Source organism: Ranitomeya variabilis, chromosome 6 (assembly GCF_051348905.1).
Source record: "Ranitomeya variabilis isolate aRanVar5 chromosome 6, aRanVar5.hap1, whole genome shotgun sequence".
Taxonomy (NCBI): domain Eukaryota; kingdom Metazoa; phylum Chordata; class Amphibia; order Anura; family Dendrobatidae; genus Ranitomeya; species Ranitomeya variabilis.
Window position 1 is genome coordinate 222,356,773 of NC_135237.1, and position 22,896 is coordinate 222,379,668.

A 22,896-nucleotide genomic window follows, 5' to 3' on the forward strand; every position below is an offset into this window, starting at 1 on the left:
GGGACATCATGAGATTTACAAAATCCTCAGAGAAGACTTTTGAAAAAAATAATTTCTGTGAGGCCGGTGGTGTCAAATTGGATTCCTGATAGCCCCACAAAATCCGGAACCTTTGATTTATAATTTTTCGGAGGTGAGCTCCACTAATTGTGGGAGCTGGCTCATTTTCTGTCCTGGGGTGTCTGCGTGGCGGTTCAACATCATTTGTGGAACAGTAAGAGGAAAAATAAAGCAAGGTGGGACCCTCTTCCTCACTATCCGTGTCAGAGGCAAGGAAGACGTATGTCTCCTCAAGTGAGTACTGTGATTGGGACGAGCGGGATATTTTTTGACGTGTGTGTGTATACCAAATTTTAGGTGTGAGTGTTAGGTTTAAATTTTATTTTTTCTGTTTAAAATTAGTATAGATGAAAGAACGAAAGAATAGAATGAAATAATCGAGGCAAAGATAAAAAATGAAAGGAAAAATGTAAAAATTTGGTAAAAACTTAGTAATTGTTTTTATTGTCCTCCATTTATTGAGTGACCATAACTGAATTATTCTAATGGAAATTCTATGCAGTAGAAAAACCTGTAACATAATTACTACAAGAATTTTCCACTAAAATTCTGAAACTACAGTTAAAAGAATGACGTCCGTAAAAACAAATTACTGAGTGCCCACAACTATCTGACGTGGTTTGATTGTTTTAGTAAAAACATACTGTAATAAGCGATTTGCTACACTATATTAACTAATCTAATTCTTTATTACACTTTACTGACCCTAATGTTGAGTTCAGTAAAAAATACTGTACTAGATGCTAATTACTATGGTATATTTTTACTGACCCTAATCTAATTTTTTTTTTTTTTTACTCTTTACTACCTTACATTAAGGGTATGTGTACACGCTGCGTGTTACTCTGCGGCCTTTCCGGACTGATTTTGATAAATCCACAGGTAAACCGCACTGCGGATTTCCTGTGGAATTACCTCGGATTGACCCCAATTTTTTGCAGATTTTGTGCAGATTCCACCTGCGGTTTTACACCTGCGGATTCCTATTATGGAGCAGGTGTAAACCACTGCGGAATCCGCACAAAGAATTGACATGCTGCGGAATAAACAACGCTACGTTTCCGCTCGCTTTTTCCGGCAGCATGTGCACTGCGGTTTTTGTTTTCCATAGGTTTACATGGTACTGTAAGCTCAGGGAAAACTGCTGTGGATCCGCAGCAAAATCTGCAACGTGTGCACATACCCTAATCCTGACTTTATTCAGTAAAAAAAATACTGCAATAGACCGATTACTATGGTGCATTTTTACTGTCCCTAATCTAGTCCTATTAACCAATCTAAATGATTTTTTATTTCATTCTTTTTTCAAACACTCAAAATTTAACAGTATGCCAGTCCATGATGATTGTTACTGACCAGTGCTCCAGGGCTGTAGGACACATGCACAAGAAAAAAAAACTGCCAAAATTGAGCCACAAAGTACTGATCAGCGCTCGGTGATAGAAAGGAGATTGGGGATAGGGAGAGGGAAAAATGGGGGGAGAGGGTGATTGGGGTGGATTAGGAAAAATCTGGGGACAGGAACAAGTTAAGGATCACAAACTTATTTTTTCTACTTTCAGGAACAGCAGCAGCAGTAATGGCACAGGCAAAAATAGTCTGTGGCACCGCAAGCCCTAGAAGATTCATCAGCAGAACAGCAGAGTCACTGTGGGGTCAGAACGCATTTCTTCATACTGATGCGTTCACACGATAACACCCATCAATCAGTGCTGAGGCTGAAGCTGCCATTGCTAGGCTCCAGACTGTAAACATAGCTGGACTTCAGTGTTTCAGGCAAATGCGTCATTCTATGGAAAAAACGCATCCTGCAAAGTTGCCCGCAGGATGTGTTTTTTTCACATAGATTTGTATTACCGACGCACAGTGAACGTTTTTTTCGTACATTGTGTCCTGCATTTTTTACTGCGCATGCCCGGCCGGAACTCCACCCCCTCCTCCCTGGGACTTTACAATTGACAGCGGACACGTTAAAACACTGCGTCCGCTGCTCACGTCGCTCACAAATTCACAAACTTCCGTTGGTACGTCACGCCGACTCTTGGCGACGGCCGAGTACCGACGGAAATGTGAAAGAAGCCTAAGGCCTCTTTCATACTAGCGTCGGTACGGGTCCTTCGCTATGCGTTGGGCCCTCGTACCGACGCACGTTGTGAAATTTGTGCCCGACGTGGCAGCGGATGCAGTTTTTCAACGCATCCGCTGCCCAGTCTGAAGTCCGGGGAGGAGGGGGCGGAGTTCCGGCCGCGCATTAGCGGTCGAAAAAGGCGGATCCGACGGACGAAAAAACGTTCACTTGAACGTTTTTCGTGCCGACAGTCCGCCAAAACACGGCGGATCCAGCGTATGTACATACGTCGTGATCCGTCGGCAAAACAAGTCAATGGGCAAAAAAACGCATCCTGCAAGCACATTTGCAGGATCTGTTTTTTGCCCCACACAACGGATTGCGACGGAGGCTAGTGTGATAGTAGCCTAAGAGATCTGGTGCCCTGCTGTCAGAAACAGCAGGCACCTTCATGCGATCAATGTTCGTTTAGTCACGATGAATGCATGAATGACAGGACGTGTATATATTGCAAATGTCTTGAAGGGGTTAATAGTCACTTTAGGGGACTTAAAGCAAGCTTTGATCGTCTGATTGCTTGTACTATATATAGCACCCAACCACCCGTGGCTGTTAACCTGTTAAATGCCGCTGGCAATCTGACAGCTGCATCTAACTCGTGCTTCCGGAAATCCCGCCCATCGGTGACCCGTCACGAGATCGCGAGTCACCGATGGGTCGGCATGACAGCCAGAGGTCTCCAGCAGACCGCTATGGTTGTCACTGTCGAATTGCTGTGATCTGATCATCGTCTGTGTGTAGCAGAGGCGATCGGACAACTGCAGCTTCTAGTCTCCCTTGGAGACTATTGAATCATGTAAGAAAAACAAAATTAAATATTTTTTGTTTTTAAATAAAAGTTCAAATCGCCCCCATTTCGCCCTATTTAAAATAAAACAATAAAAAAGTAAAACATTCACATATCTGGTATCGCCGCATTCAGAATCGCCTGATCTATCAAGCCATAAAAAGAATCCCATCGGTAAACAGCTTAGCGAAAAAAGGTCAAAACCCCAGAATTTATTTTTTTTTTGGTTGCCGCAACATTGCATTAAAATGCAATAACGGGAGATCAAAAAATCGTATCTGCTCTAAAATGCTATAATTAAAAACGTCACCTCGGCACGCACGCACCTTTTACGCAAACTTTGGATTTTTTTCCCAACACTTTAAAAAAAAATAAATAAATGTGTTTGGTGTCTATGAACTCGTAATGACCTGGAGAATCTTAATGGCAGTTCAGTTTTTGCATTTGGCGAACGTGGTAAAAAAAAATCCAAAAAACAGTTGTGGAATTGCACTTTGTTTGGCAGTTTCACCGCACTTGGAATTTTTTTTTCCCATTTTCGAGTACATGATATGGTAAAGTCAATGGTATTGTTCAAAAGGACAACTTGTCCTGCAAAAAACAAGCCCTCACATGGCGACATTGATGGAAAAATAAAGTTTTTCTTTTGGGAATAAGGGGAGCGAAAAACAAACGCAGAAAGAAAAAGGGCTCCGCCATGAAGGGGTTAATGAATCAGGAGCTTCTGACTCTGGCAGGCCTCCTTCCCAAGACTGGCTCTTTGCCAAGTATAGATAGTTTCCATCAGATACTTTATCATTTCTATACTTTTTTTTAAAATCTTTTTACAGAAAAGATGGCTCGCTTTCCCATAATTGGTTGGATCATCTTTTAGTAAATGTGACCTTATGTGACATAATGGTGTCCTTGGCCAACTCCTCAACACTTCAAGAGGATTCAGGATGGCTGACTAGGATTAGAGTATTTGTGACTGAAAACTTGATGAGTGGACAGCTGAACAGCAAGCAGTTAAAAAGGCTGCTAGAAGTTACCAACAGACTGTTGTACATTCAGAGAAACAGAGGTGAGAATTGTGAACCGGCATAATTGTAATATTTTATTGTACCCTTCCATCAGTAGATTTCAATATCTATAATGTATTATTCCATAGACTTCAGTATCTGGTCGACAGCAGACCAAGGTAAGCCAATCTTAAGGGACGTTCTGATTTAAGTGATTTTAGTTAAATGATGTTACTACTTTGTGTATTTTAGTGTCTACAGAAAAGATGATTCAGGCTGTGTACATGATGTATCAACAAAGAGACCTTCCATTCTCTGTACGTTCCATGCTTCTAATGTTTTTTAGCAAGGTTTACTTAAAAGAAGATGTGCTTCTCAACCAAGGGAGGTAAGATTATTGGCTATAGTGAATGTGGTGTATTTTTCTTCCATTTGCTGCCTAAATGTCACTGAATTACTGTAGTTTGAAGTTTGTAAGACACACCGGATTATAAGAGGCACCCCAAATTTTGAGGAGAAAAAAGAATTTTTTTTTTTTTTTTTAATAAAATGGTGGTGCTTCTTACAATCCATGCGTCTTATTGCTTAACAGGGGTGGTGGCTGCGGTGAAGCTGTGTCAGTTTCGCTGCTGGCGGAGGGAGGAGTGGGCTGATGCTGCGGACCCCAGACTGGGAGAAAGGGGTGTTTGGATGTGCCATGCTGCGGGAATTCGGTGGTGTAGGGGCTCCGCCGACATTTTGTGAAAGCCTGGAGCCTCTGTTCTTCCATGGTTTACTTTGCGGTGGACTCAGGGAAAATGGCTGCCGGAGGCGGCGCATGTGCAGATGGAGATCTTGGCGCTGAGATCTCATCTCCTGAGATCTTGGTGCCGAGATCTTCATCTGTGCATGTGCTGCCCCCGGCAGCCATTTTGTCGGAGTCCACCCGAATGTAAACTATAGAAGTGTGAGGGTCCTAGGTTTTCACAAAATGTCGGCCGGGACCCTGCACCACCGAACACCCGCAGCGTCGCACCTACAAACACCCCCTCATCCCAGCCTGCGGCCTGCAGCAACTCGCCACTCTTGCCTCCTCCAGCAGCAACCCTGGGACCCTGCTCCATCGCGGCCATTCAGGTATATCCGGGTGTCAGCTGATTCTGACAGTTGACACCCGGTACCCAGGAGCAGTACCACACCGTTCCCGGCAATTTACCCCACTAAATGCTGCAGTCGAACTCGACTGCAGCATTTTGGGAGCAGACAGAAGGAAGAAAGCCCCTCTGCCCTTGGATTGCAGACACCGCAACATCATCGCAGCGTCCCAATCATTGCTATGGTAACCTGATGTCATGACACCATCTGGGTCACCAGGTACAAGCAAGTTAGTGAAATCATGCGTAGTGTCTGCAGAGCTGACGGACTATAAGGTATAGCAATGCTCCTGCATTGCTATACCTTATAACTGCGATTAGACTGCAGAAAGTGAAAGTACCATAGCGGGGGAAAAAAAAAAAGTTGTAAAACTATTTAAAACAAAATCAGAAAATAAGAAAAATTTTTATATAATAAAAGTACAGTTATTTGGTATTGGCACGTCCGGAATGATGCAAGCTATAAAACTGTTCCACTAGTTAACCTCCTTTAGTGAACACCGTAAAAAAAAAAAAAAAGTAAAAAAAAAGCCGCCCAACAAAAAGTAAAATAAAATGCAATCAAAAAGATGAATATAAATAAACATGGTACCGCTGAAAACGTCATCTTGTCCCGCAAAAAACAAGCCATCATACAGCTCCATCTGCGGAAAAATAAGTTAAAGCTCTCAGAATAAGCAATGCAAAAAAAATTATTTTTTTCTTTAAATTAGTATTTGTGTAAAAGCGCCAAACATAAAAAAAATGTGGTATCTAATCGTACTGCCCCAAAGAATAAAACAGCCTTATCAATTTTAGCACACGCGGAACGACATAAAAAAGCCTAAAAAACAATTCCTGAACTGCTGTGTTTTGTTGATTCTGCCTCCCAAAAAATCGGAGTAAAAGAGATGAAAAAATGTCATGTGCCCGAAAATATTAGCAATAAAAACGTAAACTCGTTCCGCAAAAAAAAAAGCCCTCACATGTCTGTCAGCACAAATATGGAAAAATTGTAGCTCTTAAAATATGGGGATGCTTTTTGCAATAAAAAGCATCTTTTAGTGTGACAGCAGCCAAACCTAAAAACCAGATATACCGTAAATCATGCATCGCTGTAATTGCACTGACGCAAACCAATTTTTCACCTGCTGTTTACTTGTTCATTCTGCCTCCCAAAGATCGCAGTAAGGCTCAGGGAACATTTTTCCTTTTTCTCTACACTGAACGCTTACACCGGAGTTTCTGTGTAAATCTCTGAAATACGTGATTCAGACGTAACCCTCGGCAGAAGATTCCCTGCAGTTGTGCTCAAAAGTTTACATTTTCCAGTAGAATTTTTGCTTTCTTGGCCTTTTTTCGGAGAATAAGAAGGATAACACCAAAGCTTTTTCTCCACTCATGGTTAGCGGTTGGGTGAAGCCATTTATTGTCAAACTACGGTGTTTTCTGTTTTTATATCATAGTGACAACCCAAATCATTCAAATGACCCTGATCAAAAGTTCACATACCCTGGTGATTTTGGCCTGATAACATGCACAGAAGTTGACACAAATGGGTTTGAATGGCTACTAAAGGTAACATCCTCACCTGTGACCTGTTTGCTTGTAATCAGTGTGTGTGCATAAGAGCTGAGTGAGTTTCTGGGATCCAGACAGACTCTTCCATCTTTCATCCAGCCACTGATGTTTCTGGATTGAGAGTCATGGAGAAAGCAAAAGAATTATTAACGGATCTACGAGAAAAGGTAGTTGAACTGAATAAAACAGGAAAGGGATACAAAAAGATATCCAAGGAATTGATAATGCCAGTCAGCACCATTCAAACTGTGATTAACAAATGGAAAGTCAGGGGCTCTATAAAATCAAAACCACGGTCAGGTAGACCAACAAAAAATGTTGTCCACAATAGCCAGGAAAATTGTTTGGGATGCAAAGAAAATCCCACAAATAACATCAGCTGAAATACTGAACTTTCTAAAAAAACTAGCGTGTGGCTGTTTCAAGATGCACAATAAGGAGGCACTTGAAGAAAAATGGGCTGCATAGTCGAGTCGTCAGATGAAAGCCATTACTGTGCAAATGCGACAAAGTATCTCGTCTACAATTCACAAAACAGCACAGAGACATGCCTCAACTTCAGGAACTTGGTAATTTGGAGTGATGAGACCAAAATGTAACTTTTTTGGCCACAACCATAAACGTTACATTAGGAGAGAGGTCAACAAGGCCTATGATGAAAGGAACACCATTCCTACTGTAAAGCACAAAGGTGGAGCTGATGGTTTGGGGATGTGTAAGCTACAGAGGCACAGGAAACTTGGTCGAAGTTGAAGGAAAGATGAATGCAGAACGTTAACAGCAAATACTGGAGGTAAATTTGCAATCATCAGCCTGGAAGCTTTTCATGGGACGTACTTTGACGTTCCAACATAATGATCTAAAACACAAGGCCAAGTCGACCTGTCATTGGCTACAGCAGATCAAAGTGAAGTTTAAATAAAGGAAAAGAAGTCCGCACTCACCCTTCTTTCTTAAGAAAATTCATCCCTTTTTATTTTTCATTGTGTACCAGTAACAGTGCAAAAATCCTTAACAATGTGGCAGCAGGTGTAGAAAGTTCAACAGAGAGACATGACGGACATGACAGACCGACCGTTATGTCTCTTTTGAACTTTCTGCTGCCATGCGATTTTTTTTTTTTTTTTTTTTTTTGTGCTGGTTTTTTTATGCTAATTTTCAGCTGGTTTTTACAGTAACAGCAAAGCCTATGAGAGTTCAGAAATCTCATGCACACACATTGATTTTTTGTATGATCAGTATATTGAGCATTGCTGCGATTTTTGGACATTGAGTGTGTCACTACTTTCAGCGTTTTTTGCTGCTTTTTTTTCCGCATTTGTCACCCATTGACTTGAATGGGTGTTGAAAAAACACAGCAAAAACACAAGTGTCATTATTTGCTGCGTTTTTGCTGCTGAAAATCGAAGGACATTAGCATGGACAAAGAGAAAAAAAATGCACCCAAAACGCACCTAATCCTGCATTTTTGAAGCAGCTTCTTTCCTGCCAAGAAGATCAGTTTTTGCTGCAGAAAAAATAGCTGTAAATACACCCTGTGTGAACGTACCCTAATAATGACTTCTCCTTGAGTCAATGCTTCATCTATTTGCTTTACGGGGATATTCTCTTTTGCTTCCATTATTTTTGGAGACTTATAACAAACCCTTATCAGTAATTTATTATTTTTCCCCCTCCCCTTATCTCCAGCCACAGGGACTCTACATGTTCATTAGATTCACCTATATTATCACGCTTGATTGATTTTAAGGACAATTTTAGTTATAAACATTCCCCCTCCTTGCTTATTTATACGGTCATTTCTGAACAGACTATAGCCCTGTAAATTAGCAGCTCAGTCATGGCTCCCGTCCAGCCATGTCTCAGATATCCCCACCATGTCATAATTTGGTTCCAACAAAATTCTAATTCCTCCATTTTGTTGGTGAGACTCCTGGCATTAGCATACATGCACTTTATGTATCTCTCTGTTACTCTATTCTATTCTTAAATTAACTGTTCTAACCCCACTCCCCATGCCACCCCCAATTTTTTTTTTTTATTAGTGCCCATGTCACTATGTGCACTATCTTACCCTCCTATAAAATGAATACCTATCCCCCAATCCTTAGTTTAAACACACCTCCAACATTCCATTTTCTCCCCAGTACAGCTCCACCCTCCCCATTGAGGTGCAGCCCGTCCCTAGCGTAGAACCTTTAGCCAACTGAGAAGTCAGCCCTGTTCTCCAGGAACCCAAACCCCTCTTTCCTACACCAATTCCTGAGTCACTTATTTATCTCCTGTTGCCTCTCTGGCATGCACGTAGTACAGGCAGTATTTCAGAGAATACCACCGTGCAGGTCCTTGCTTTAAGCTTATAAACCTATAAAGAGCCTGCTGGGTTGTAGAATAAAAAAACAGATATAAATGAAAATTCACAACCAGACAGAAGAGGTAACAAAGAACATATAGTTTTTATTAGGATAACAAATACATAATAATGCAATACCTAAATATGGACAAAGACGGTGAAAGGGAAGGCGTGCCAACAGTACCACCAGCGAAAGCAGATGTTAGTAAATTGCTGGAGACGGACACCACACATTCAGGCAGCCTGACTCCACAACCACGCTGGGAAATGCCCAAGAATGAGACCAATGGCAAACAGTGATGTAATTAAGTAACTGGGACCTCCAGATGGATGAAATAAAAGTTAAAATAACCCATATATCCATGGAGTAGACCCATTAAAAATGGCATAAGACCAACTGTGGTATCAGATAACAATGTCACTGCGCCAGATCAAAGACAGGGCATAGAGATGTAACTAGCACCGGTACCTCCAAGTCTAAGGAAGAATGTATGCATGCTAAAGATAAGAGACATTACCTTGAGACATGGTAGCGACCGGGCACCAGCGTGGTGTGGGCAGGGAGAAACCCTTTCTAACTGATACCACATAGGTTATCTGATACCACAGTTGGTCTTATGCCATTTTTAATGGGTCTACTCCATGGATATATGGGTTATTTTAACTTTTATTTCATCCATCTGCATCAATAGTAAAAAGTTGGTCCGGGATGGGCGACACACTGGCACTGACTGGCGGGGAGTAGGGAGGGGGCACTGAATGTAGGAGAGTAGGGAGGGGCGAATTCGCAGCCGGACTGCGCCTGTCACTGATTAATCACTGCTGGCCGCAGCCAATCAGTGACAGGTGCAGTCCGGCTGCGAATTGGCACAGGATTTGAACTACGCTTCAGGTCGGACTGCGCCTGTCTGATTGGTCGCGGCACGCCGGGCCTGACCAATCAGCGAAGCGTGGTCCAAATCCCGCGCCAATTCGAGGCCGGGAAAGACCGTCTGGCCGCAAATTGGCCCAGGATTTGAACTATGCTTCGCTGATCGGTCGCACTCGCCGGCCGCGACTAATCAGCGATATTGGTGTGCAATTTAACCCCCATTCACAGCGCGACATAGTTCACTCATGTTTACTGAATAAGTGCTGTCAGGTCAGTTAGTGTCACGTAGTTCAGTCACGTTTAAAGGGAAGATGCCGCATTTTATTTTTTGTATTAAAAATGATTGTTTATATAAACAATTATTTTTAATACAAATTTACATTTTTTAACTTTAACATTTTTTTTTATTATTAATTATTTTTTCAGCCACTGGACACCGCCATTTTGCTTTGCAGGAGTGTAAGTGTAGCTGCACGACACTTACACTCTGCAAATCCGGCAGCCCTGGGCATAGACATCTGCGGTCGGCATCCGACCCTATACTTTGCATTGAGCTGCTCCCTGCTGTGATCTGGCCACGCTCCCTGAGCCGTGCACATCACAGCAGAGGCAGGAGATCGGCGCCATCTTTCTGGAGCTCACAGTGCATCTGTGAGCTCCACTTGAGAGCCCTGCTGTTATAGGAGGAGGAGACCATGGACAGCACAGGAGGGAGAAAGGACCAGCATTGGCAGCAGTGAAGTAATATTGGCGGGGGACGGGGAGAGGTAATCTAATCCTATCCTTTGTGATGTTGACTTTAAGCAGTGTATCTCCTCCCATGTGTGTTACTGTGCTGACTGTGTATCTAATCCTATCCTGTGTGATACTGACAGAGCTGTGTATCTAATCCTCTCCTGTGAGATGCTGTCTGCTGAGCCATGTATCTAATCCTACCCTGTGTGATACTGTGCTGAGCCGTGTATCTAATCCTATTCTGTGTGTTAATGTATGCTGAGCCGTGTATCTAATCCTACCGTGTGATACTGTCTGCTGAGCCGTGTATCTAATCCTACCCTATGTGATACTGTGCTGAGACGTGTATCTAATCCTCTCCTGTGGGATACTGTGTGCTGAGCTGTGTATCTAATCCTATTGTGTTACTGTATGCTGAGCCGTGTATCTAATCCTCTCCTGTGTGATACTGTGTGCTGAGCTGTGGGTTGAGAGCTGGCTCAGGGATAGGAAACAAAGGGTGGTTATTAATGGAGCGCACTCGGACTGGGTCGCGGTTAGCAGTGGGGCACCACAGGGGTCAGTATTGGGCCCTCTTCTTTTTAACATATTTATTAATGACCTTGTAGGGGGCATTCAGAGTAGAATTTCAATATTTGCAGATGACACTAAACTCTGCAGGGTAATCAATACAGGGGAGGACAATTTTATATTACAGGATGATTTATGTAAACTAGAAGCTTGGGCTGATAAATGGCAAATGAGCTTTAATGGGGATAAATGTAAGGTCATGCACTTAGGTAGAAGTAATAAGATGTATAACTGTGCTTAAAGGGAACCTATCACCCCGTTTTTTAAATATTAGATAAAAATAGTGTGAAATAGGGGCAGAGCTGTGCTTTACATTAGTGCCTTTTTGGAGCCTTTACGCCCCCGTTAGTTAAAATGGCCGCCGTGATCTCCATCTGCGCACGCGCGGAATCCCGCGGCCATTTTCCTGAAGCCCCGGGCAGCAGAGCGCTCAATCTGCGCACGCGCGGCCACAGGAAAGATGGCCGCGCCCACCGGTAAACGGCGAATAGCGAAGACCGCGCTGTTTTGAATCTCCTGGGCAGTGGATCTTCTCTTTGGACATGCGCACACTACTACGCCACCAACGTAATGATGAGCCTGATCTGGGGGAGAAACAGCGCTGTGACCACGCCCATCCGACCTGACCAACTTGAGTGACAGGACAAAACGGCCACTTCACAAAGGTATTTCGGCAGCCTAACGGGGGTGTAAAGGCTCCAAAAAGGCACTAATGTAAAGCCCAGCTCTGCCCCTATTTCACACTATTTTTATCTAATCTTTAAAAAACGGGGTGATAGGTTCCCTTTAATTCTAAAACTCTGGGCAAAACCGTCAATGAAAAAGACCTGGGTGTATGGGTGGATGACAAACTCATATTCAGTGGCCAGTGTCAGGCAGCTGCTACAAAGGCAAATAAAATAATGGGATGTATTAAAAGAGGCATAGATGCTCATGAGGAGAACATAATTTTACCTCTATACAAGTCACTAGTTCGACTACACTTAGAATACTGTGCACAGTTCTGGTCTCCGGTGTATAAGAAATACATAGCTGAACTAGAGCGGGTGCAGAGAAGAGCGACCAAGGTTATTAGAGGACTGGGGGGTCTGCAATACCAAGATAGGTTATTACACTTGGGGCTGTTTAGTTTGGAAAAACGAAGACTAAGGGGTGATCTTATTTTAATGTATAAATATGAGGGGACAGTACAAAGACCTTTCTGATGATCTTTTTAATCATAGACCTGAGACAGGGACAAGGGGGCATCCTCTACGTCTGGAGGAAAGAAGGTTTAAGCATAATAACAGACGCGGATTCTTTACTGTAAGAGCAGTGAGACTATGGAACTCTCTGCCGTATGATGTTGTAATGAGTGATTCATTACTTAAATTTAAGAGGGGACTGGATGCCTTTCTTGAAAAGTATAATGTTACAGGGTATATACACTAGATTCCCCTTGATAGGGCGTTGATCCAGGGAACTAGTCTGACTGCCGTATGTGGAGTCGGGAAGGAATTTTTTTCCCCAATGTGGAGCTTACTCTTTGCCACATGGTTTTTTTTTTTGCCTTCCTCTGGATCAACATGTTAGGGCATGTTAGGTTAGGCTATGGGTTGAACTAGATGGACTTAAAGTCTTCCTTCAACCTTAATAACTATGTATATGTAACTATGTATCTAATCCTATTCTGTGGGTTACTGTATTCTGAGCCGTGTATCTAATCCTCCCCTGTGTGATCCTGACTGCTGAGCTGTGTATCTAATTTTATCCTGTGTGATACCGACTGAGCTGTGTATCTAATACTATCCGGTGTGAAACTGACTGCTGGGCCGTGTATCTAATCCTCTCCTATGCACTCCCTCCCTGTTATGTGTGATCTATATGGCGGTATTATGTGAGAAATATATGGTGGTATTATGTGAGAAGTATATGGCGGTATTATGTGTGAAGTATATGGTGGTATTATGTGTGATCTGTATGGCGGTATTATGTGAGAACACTATGGCGTCGTTATTTGCGATCTATATGATGGTATTATGTGAGAACTATAGAACAGTATTATGTGTGATCTGTATGGTGGTATTATGTGATAACACTATGGCAGTATTATCTTCAGAAAGGGGTCCCAATCTAGAGTGGTTCTGGTTGAGCAGCTGCACACGGGCCGGGGGTAATAGAGGGGGCAGCATGACCTCCAGTTAGGTGCAGTCAGAGAAGGGCAGGTGAGGCAGCTGAAGAGAGGGGTCTCATTTTTATCGTTACTATATGGCTACATTTTCTTCCCAGCGTCACCCCGGACTGCGCCTAGTCGCCTCGCTTTCACACATCGCCAGGACAGGATCTGAGGAGGGGAATGGGGTCTTTGCATGCAAAGTCTGGATCAGAACATGCCATCAATCAGCAGAAATGTTTCCTGGATTTCTGTGGAGCAGACAAGCAGTCGGTCCATCCATGTGTATTAAAGACAGCGCTCTATGTACAATCCCTGGCTGCTCCGCGCACCGAACAAGGTGCCCCCCCATAGACCAGCACACTGCTCTCCTGAAATACTCTGTGCTGCTGTCACCCTGCTCCCTCCACCATATATCTCCCAGAATCCTTGCTGCCTGCCATCCTCGGTGACTGTCTACTTGTCAGTATAACTTTGCAGTCACCAGCAAAATGGCTTCTCAATGTGTTCACAGCCATGGCAGCAGACTCCGCCCATAATTACTGCAGTGCAGTAATGTGAGCTAGTTGTACACTAGGTTTTTGTCAAATTTCATTAGCTGCTCCCCCTAGTGTTTAAAAGCGGAAATGCCAAACCTTTTAAAATTATTTTTCATATTTTACTAAATTATAAACAAATTATAATATTTAAGAAAATGTAAACATTAATTCTTTACATTTTTTCAATAGCTGGAAACCTTTTTTTTTATGGCACCTTCCCTTAAATGAACGCTTTCGGTCAGTCAGTGTGATATAGTTCAGTCACGTTTAATGAACATTTTCTGTCAGTCACAGTACCACGTAGTTCAGTCACGTTTAATGAATACGTTCTGTCAGTCACAGCGTGCTGAACAGATGCTTCTTTACTGTACGCTATCACTATTTACACTTTCTATCTTAGAATGGGTTGTAAGCGAAAATATGTCAATGAGGATGACTGAAAAGCAGCAGCAAGGCAACAACAATGTCGAGAGCAACAGGCACTTAAACAAACTGCCGCTAGACAAGCCCAGAATGCGGAATATCAGAGACAACGTCGCCAACAGGAGACACCACAACAAACTGCCACACGACGGGTACAAGTAGCTGATTCACAGAGACAACGTCAGGAACAGCAGACACCACAACAAACTGCCGCCAGACAAGCCCAGGATGCGAAATCTCACAGACAACGTTGCCAACAGGAGACACCACAAGAAACTGTCGTACGACAGGAACAACATGATCACCAAATAAAAAAAAACAAAAAAAAAAACGAATGCTCTACCAGCTAAAGGTACCGTCACACTAAACGATATCGCTAGCGATCCGTGACGTTGCAGCGTCCTGGCTAGCGATATCGTTTAGTTTGACACGCAGCAGCGATCAGGATCCTGCTGTGATGTCGCTGGTCGCTGAATAAAGTTCAGAACTTTATTTGGTCGTCCGATCGCCGTGTATCGTTGTGTTTGACAGCAAAAGCAACGATACCAGCGATATTTTACACTGGTAACCAGGGTAAACATCGGGTTACTAAGCGCAGGGCCGCGCTTAGTAACCCGATGTTTACCCTGGTTACCAGCGTAAAATGTAAAAAAAACAAACAGTACATACTCACATGCGTCCCCCGGCGTCCGCTTCCCACACTGACTGAGCACCGCAAAGTGAAAGTGAAAGTACGGCACAGCGGTGACGTCACCGCTGTGCCCTGCTACTGCCGGCGCTCAGTCAGTGCAGGAAGTGAACGCCGGGGGACGCATGTGAGTATGTACTGTTTGTTTTTTTTACATTTTACGCTGGTAACCAGGGTAAACATCGGATTACTAAGCGCGGCCCTGCGTTTAGCAACCCGATGTTTACCCTGGTTACCCGGGGACCTCGGCATCGTTGGTCGCTGGAGAGCGGTCTGTGAGACAGCTCCCCAGCGATCAAACAGCGACGCTGCAGCGATCGGCATCGTTGTCGCTATCGCTGCAGCGTCGCTTAGTGTGACAGTACCTTAAGGCAAGGCCAGGACAATATTCAACAACTTGCACGTTACGTAACAGACAATGAAAGTACAATTATTGAACACTACTGTGAGAATATGAATGCAGTTTGCTCTAAATGTGACTCTCTGAATTTCATTGATGAAAAACCATCTGACAATCAGTTTACTCAATGCTGCCAAAAAGGAAAAGTTATGCTACCAAGACCTCACTACTCAGATCTGTTTGAGCAGTTGATGAAAGGAATGCATCAACACAGTAGAAATTTTCTGGAAAATATCAGAAGCATCAACAGTTCTCATGCATTTGCTTCATTTGGTGCCAACATTGCACCGCCCCCTGGATTCGGACCGTATTCTTTTAAAATTCACGGTCAGATCTACCACCGCACTGGAACACTTCACCCAGAAATAGGACAATCACCAAAATTTGCACAATTATACATCATTGATAAAAATGAGGCTACAGAACAAAGGATGAACTTGAAAGAAAACGAAAAGTGTGATGCTGAACTGATGAACCAAATAGCCTTACATTTACAAAAAATAAGCCTATTTGCTGCCGCATATCGCATGCTAAAAGACGTTGAAGATGAGGAGAAACAGAGGGCTATGCAAAATGGTACTGAAATGCCTTCTATTGTCATGGCCATTAAACAAGAACGTCAACAGGACCCCCGACTTTACAACAAACCACGTGTGAGGTCGCAGTTGTTTTTCAAAACGATGACGGAGAGCCTCCTTTTCAAAGAGCTATATTAGTCCATGTTAAGCCAGACCAAAACAACCCTTTGGTTCCTAAGACACAACGAATTAGCATTTTGCATAGCAACCTTGATGCGCTTCTGTATCCGCTATTCTTTCCAAGAGGTGATCAAGGGTGGCATGAAAACCTAAGCCAGCAAGGAACTTCAAGAAGAATTACACAACTGTAGTACTACAGTTTTCTTCTGTCTGTCCGAAATTACTTCAATCCTATTTTAAACGGTGGGAAACGGACACAACAGTACTTAGTTGATGCATATGTTAAAATTGAAGCTAATCGTCTAAATTTCATAAGAATGAACCAAAAACAACTTAAAGTTGAAGTCTGTTGCGTTCAAGAACATTTGCAAAAACAATTAATTCAAAAGGGAATTCCAATTGGAAAAACAGTAATTCTCCCGTCGTCGTTTGAAGGTAGCCCCCGCAACATGCAACAGTGTTATCAAGATGCAGTGGCTAAATAGTAACAAAGTATGAAAGACCTGACATTTTTATGACAATGACCTGTAATCCTAAATGGCCGGAAATTACCGAAAATCTAGAACCCTGGCAAAAAGTTGAACACAGGCCGCACTTAGTCGCACGTGTATTTCGACTGAAACTCAGCAGCCTTTTTAAAGACATCAAAAATGGGCTTTTTGGAACAGTCGTAGCAATGGTACACGTCAGAGTGTGGGCTGAAATTCCTAACCAAGAAAAGTATCCTGAACTGTATAATATTGTAGTCTCTCATATGGTTCATGGCCCATGCGGTGTAGCAAATCCAAAAGGTCCATGCCTGGAAAACGGAAAGTGTACAAAAGGGTTTCCAAAGGAGTTGAAACAGCACACTGTTAAAGACTTGGATGGCTACCTATCCTACCGGCGACAACACATTGATAACATTGTCTGCAACAACATATTATTATTAACTTATGGATAGTCCCTTATAACCCGTACATATCAAAACGCTACATCTATCACATCAGCGTACAAATCTGTGCTTCAATAAAAAGTGTAAAATATCTTTTCAAGTACATCTACAAGGGGCATGACAAAGCTAACATCGAAATACAACAGAAAACAGTCAATCACGATGAATCATCAACTTTTGTTGACTCAAGATATGTGAGTGCCCTAGAAGCTGCATGGAGGTTATTTGCGTTTCCAATGCATTCACAGTCACATGCCATTATACCTTTAGCTATTCATTTACCAAATCAACAGCAGCTTTATTTCTTTGAAGATGCTGGAGTCAAAGATGTCTCAGACTTTAAGCACTACATCAACCTTTTATGGAATGGTTTTTGCTGAACCAACGTGACAAAAGTGCAAGGCAGTATTTGTACCGAGAGATTCCAGAGCATTACGTTTGGAATAAAACTTGGAATCCAAGACAACGAGGAGTTAGCAGAATAATTGGATGCATGTATACTGTTAGTGACAAGGATCGAGAGATATTGCCTTCAGCTGTTACTACTGCATATCAGAGGAGCTACAAGTTATGACTATTTGAAAACAGTTAACGGAGTATTGCACGATACATTTAAAGCTGCAGCTTTGGCTTTAGGACTTCTATTGGATGATACTGTGTGGAGACTTACTTTAGAAGACGCAGTCACCCTACATATGCCTAAGCAACTTCGTGAATTGTTTGTCTTATCTGTGTATTTGGACCACCTACAAATCCAGCTCAACTTTGGACAAATTTCAAAGAACATATAATCGAGGATTACTGCTTACGTCTTCACAACAGGAGTGGAAATTGTCAAAATTGCGAATCTTATGCCATGCAAGATGTCCAAAATGTCTTACTACTGCATGGAAAAACGTTTTCAGACTTTAATTTGCTACAGCCTGCAATTCAAGTTCCAGAGTATGACGAAGTTTATGAATTATTGTTGGCAACAGAGAAGAGAAACTCCTTAAATGAACAACAACGGATTGCATAGGACACTATTGTGAGTGCTATAGAAAACCAAGCAGATGCAAGGCCAAAATGTTTCTTTATTAATGGTCCAGGAGGGAGCGGTAAAACATTATGAAGTTTTAATGCATCACGTTAGAAGGTTGGGAAAAGTCATATCGCCATCGGCTACAACAGGTATTGCAGCAAACCTTTTAAGAGGAGGTCGCACTATCCATTCACTCTTTGGGATACCAGTTCCAGTCAACTAAATATCAGTTTCCAGAATAAAACAAGACACATTTGCAGGAAGACAGTTAAACAACACAAATCTTTTCATTCTTGACGAGTGCACCATGACACCCACATATGCTTTAAGCTTAAGTGACAGACTTCTGCGTGAAGTAATGACTACAAATGTTGCTGAAAAAAATGAAATTCCGTTTGGAGGTAAAGTTGTTGTCATTGGCAGAGATTTTAGGCAATGCCTTCCAGTCATACCAAATGTAACAAGAACTGATGTTATCGAGTCCAGCTTAAAAATGGCTGACTTTGGAAACCGTTTAATAAGCTCCAACTAATTAACATGCAATCTTCTGACCCAGAGTATAGCAACTGGCTTCTTAAACTTGGTAACGGTGAACTTAGCAACGAATACGACCTTGGAGAAGACATTATTGAATTACCAGAAAACATGTGCACTGACTGCATCGTAAATTGTTTTTGGACAATGCATTGAAATTGATGTCAACGACCAATGCAGTGTTGAGAGGGCCTCTTCTCATGCAATTCTCTGTCCCAAGAATGATGACGTGGCTCTGCTAAATTCCCGTGTGATGGATAGAATGCCTGGGGAGTATAAGTTGTACAAAAGTCATGATTCAGTGGATGTAGACAATGAAGATGAACGAGAGCATTATGCAGTTGAATTTTTAAATAGTCTTACGCCATCAGGACTTCCATCCCACAGACTACAACTCAAAGTTGGAACAATCGTAATGTTGCTGCGGGATCTAAATACAACAAATGGTTTATGTAATGGAACTCTCCTTATTGTTACTGGACTACATTCTCACGTCATTCAAGCAAGAGTGATCACCGGATCAGCAAAAGGAGACAGTGTTCATTCCACGCATTGATTTATGTCCTTCGGACATCGGTCTTCCATTTAGGCTTCGGTGTCGACAGTTTCCAGTAAAACCAGCTTTTGCCATGACAATAAACAAGTCACAAGGTCAAACTCTACACCGTGTTGGCATATATCTACCGGAGCCCGTTTTTGGTCATGGAAAACTCTACGTTGCATTTTCAAGAGTTAAAATGAGATCCAACGTCAAGGTGCAAGTTCTTCTTACCCCTTTACAAGGAAAGTTGCTTGTAGGTAGTGAAAAGGTATTCACAAGAAATGTGGTGTACAAAAATATTTTGGGTTGATATTGTTAACAAATATTAGAGTCGATTTACTTCTTTTGTCTGATTTATTTAAATACAGTTAGATATTCATGTAATGGTTTATATATTTTGATGATCTGTTTAATAATTTCATTCAATTGTATTAAGTTCTATGAGCAATAAAATTTAATAATGTATATATTTTACACTTAAAATCCTGTGTATTCATTGCATTATTCTTAAATCTGCATAAATAAACTACATACCTATTCTAGAATTGCCGATGAGTTAGAATCGGGCCACCATCTAGTTTACTATAATGCTGTAGATAAGCACCCGATGTAACCTGAATGATAAGACAAACAAGTTAGATTATACTCACCCAGGGGCTTTCCAGTGTGGTTCGGGTCCGATGGGCATCGCAGGTCCGGCACCTCCCATCTTCATATGATGTCATCCTCCTTGCTTCGTGTTCCGGCTCCTGCACAGGCATAATTCTCTGCCCTGTTGAGGGCAGAGCAAAGTACTGCAGTGCGTAGGCGCCGGGAAAGGTCAGAGAGGGCCTGCGCACTGAAGTTCTTTACGCTGCCCTCAACAGGGCAAATCAGTGCGTCTGTGCAGGGACCGCGACAGAAGCAAGGATGAGGATGTCATCTCATGAAGATTGGAGGCGCCACACCCGGACCTGTGACACCCATCGGACCCAGACCGCCCCTGGGTGAGTGTAATCTAACTTTTTTTCTTATATTTCAGGTTACATCGGGGGCTTATCTACAGCATTATAGAATGCTATAGGGGCGTGCACGCTGACCGCCATCTTACTTCTGCTGATCTCAGCATAGGGAGAGGTTGCTGCAGCTTCATCAGAAGCAGGGATATCGTTAGGGAGGGAAGATTAACCCCCAAACCGCTTGTGCTGTAGCGATTTCCACTGTCTAACACCACCTTTTTTTTGCAGGGACAGTGGAGGCTAGATTTTTGTGCATCAGCTCTGTAGCTTATTAGGCTGCCTTATAAGGCTCCCTGATAGCTGCATTGCTGTTTGTACGCCCCTGTGCAAACCAACTGCTTTTTTAAAAGCAAAAATCCTGTTGCTCCTTTCTGCACAGTTATCTTGTTTATTTGTCCACACTTTTGTGTGCAACAGTCCTTTTTATTGCTGGCTGCCATACTTGTCCTGAGATCATTGTAGGGAGATTGAAATTGTACTACAGTCCTTGTATTTTTTTTTTTTATATATCTTCCAGCCACGTTCTGCCACTTACATTGTATAGTGTAATACCCAGGGCTTGTTTTTTGCTGCAGTCTCCCCCCCCAAAAAAAGGGAGATTTTAATTGCCACTAAGTGGATCTACGTCAGTTCTGTTTCTTATATCTGCCAGCCACGTTCTGCCACTTACATTGTGTAGTGTAATACCCAGGGCCTGTTTTTTGCTGCAGTCTCTCATCCCCCCCCCCCCCAAAAAAAAAAAAAAAAAAAAAAGGAGATTTAAATTCTCAACAATTTTAGATACACCTTCTACCTTGTTTTACATTAGCATATAACGGTTGTTATTTTGGTTAAATTTTCCCAAAAATGAGGAAGTGTGGTGGAAGAGGCCGTGGGCGGTCGTTGCCAGCTGGTAATGATGGTGGTGATGGTGGAACATCTGGTGGTAGTGGGAAAAGCAAAATAGCAGCTAAGGCTGGAGGTGTTGAGCCAGCGTCATCGTCTGGCTACACAAGGCCTCGAAGGCTCCCTTATCTGGGAGTAGGAAAACCGCTTTTAAAGCCGGAGCAGCAGGAACAAGTTTTGGCTTTCCTTGCTGACTCAGCCTCTAGCTCTTTTGCCTCCTCTTCCGAAAGTTCCAAATTTAAAAGCAGCGAGTCGTCACTGGGGGCTCCCGGGCAGGAGTGTCCTTCACCCAAACCAACAGTGAAGGATACGTCAGGCGCCACAACAGGTTGCTCCATGGAGCTCTTTACACATACCGTGCCTGGGTTAGAAAGGGAAATTAACAGCCCATTACAAGATGAATCGGACATGGAGTGCACTGATGCACAGCCACAGCTAGATTATGCTGTTCCATTGACTCAGATAACTACATTGCCCTCGCAGTGTACTGAGCCAGAATCTGACCCTGATGAGACTATTGTGCCCCGTCCCGAACGCTATAGCACCTTACACGGTGACACAGAGGAAGGTGCACATGACATTGAAGAGGAGGTGATAGATGACCCAGTTGTTGACCCAGATTAGCAGCCATTGGGGGAAGAGGGTGCCGCTGACAGTAGCTCAGAAGTGGAGGAGGATGATCCGCAGCAGCCATCTACATCGCAACAGCTTTCATCTGGCAGGCCCGTCTCAAGCCAAAAACGTTTATCAACAAAAAAAAACAGTTTTAGGACAGTGTGGCCATCCGGTGAAAGTAGCACAGCGTGCAATGCCTGAAAAGGTATTCCATAGTAGGAATAGTGGAGTGTGGCAATTTTTTAACCAAGAACCAAATGATCAGTGCAAAGTTACCTGTAAGAAATGCTCAAAGACCTTTAGCAGAGGGAAGAATCCCCAAAATTTAAATACAACGTGCATGCGTAGACATTTAACCAGCATTTACTTGCCAGCCTGGACTAACTACCAAACGTCCCGTACCGTTGATGCACCTGCTCAGAATGAAGGTAGTCAGCAACGCTACATGGCTTCCCTCACTGTAAGCCCACTGGTTAGGACACCACCAGCAGCAAATATGAAGGTATCGTCGCAAGGCCAAAGCAGTCTGGAAATCACAAGATTTTTGTTAGGAAACACTGTATGTAGGTCAACATCGAGAATACCATCACTAACCCTCTCTCAATCCGCCATGTTCACCACCACTAGTTTCCACCATATGCACCTCTCCAGTCCAGCTCACCCTACAAGAGACTCTCGTTAGGAAAAGAAAGTACTCACCCTCTCATCCGCGTACACAGGGTTTGAACGCCCACACTGCTTGACTAATCTCGTTAGAGATGATGCCCTACCGGTTGGTTATAAGCGAAGCTTTCAAAGCTCTGATGGCCTACGCAGTACCACGCTATGACCTACCCAGAAGACACTTCTTTGCGAGAAAAGCCATCCCAGCCCTCCACCAGCATGTCAGAGACCGCATTGTCCATGCACTGAGGCAATCAGTCAGTGGAAAGGTGCACCTCAAAACAGATGCATGGACCAGTAGGCATGGCCAGGGACGTTACGTGTCCATCATGGCACACTGGGTTAATGTGGTGGATGCAGGGTCCACAGGGGACAGCCATAGTGGAACAGTTCTGCCTAGCCCACGGTCTAGGAAACAGTTGGCTGTAGGCGTTCGCCACCCCTCCTCCTCCTCCTCCTTAAGCAGAAGTGAAAGCTCGTCCACAGAGCGCAGTTGCACGACCTCTCCATCTGCAACTGCCAGTGTTGCACACGAGGTGTCCCATTATGGAACTGCTAGTGGTAAGCGTCAACAGGCCGTGTTGGAAATGAAGTGTTTGAGCGACAA

At 43.1% G+C, this 22,896-nt stretch overlaps 1 protein-coding gene across 3 annotated transcripts in view; it reads left to right on the top strand.

The window, feature by feature from the left end:
- TEX10 (testis expressed 10) overlaps positions 1-22,896 on the top strand; it is a 1,074,503-nt gene that overhangs the window by 183,115 nt on the left and 868,492 nt on the right. For all 3 annotated transcript variants that reach the window (XM_077269470.1, XM_077269471.1, XM_077269472.1), the window contains 2 exons: positions 3,806-4,038; positions 4,229-4,364. In XM_077269470.1, the coding sequence (XP_077125585.1) occupies positions 3,806-4,038; positions 4,229-4,364 (369 nt within the window). The remainder of the gene's footprint in view (positions 1-3,805; positions 4,039-4,228; positions 4,365-22,896) is intronic.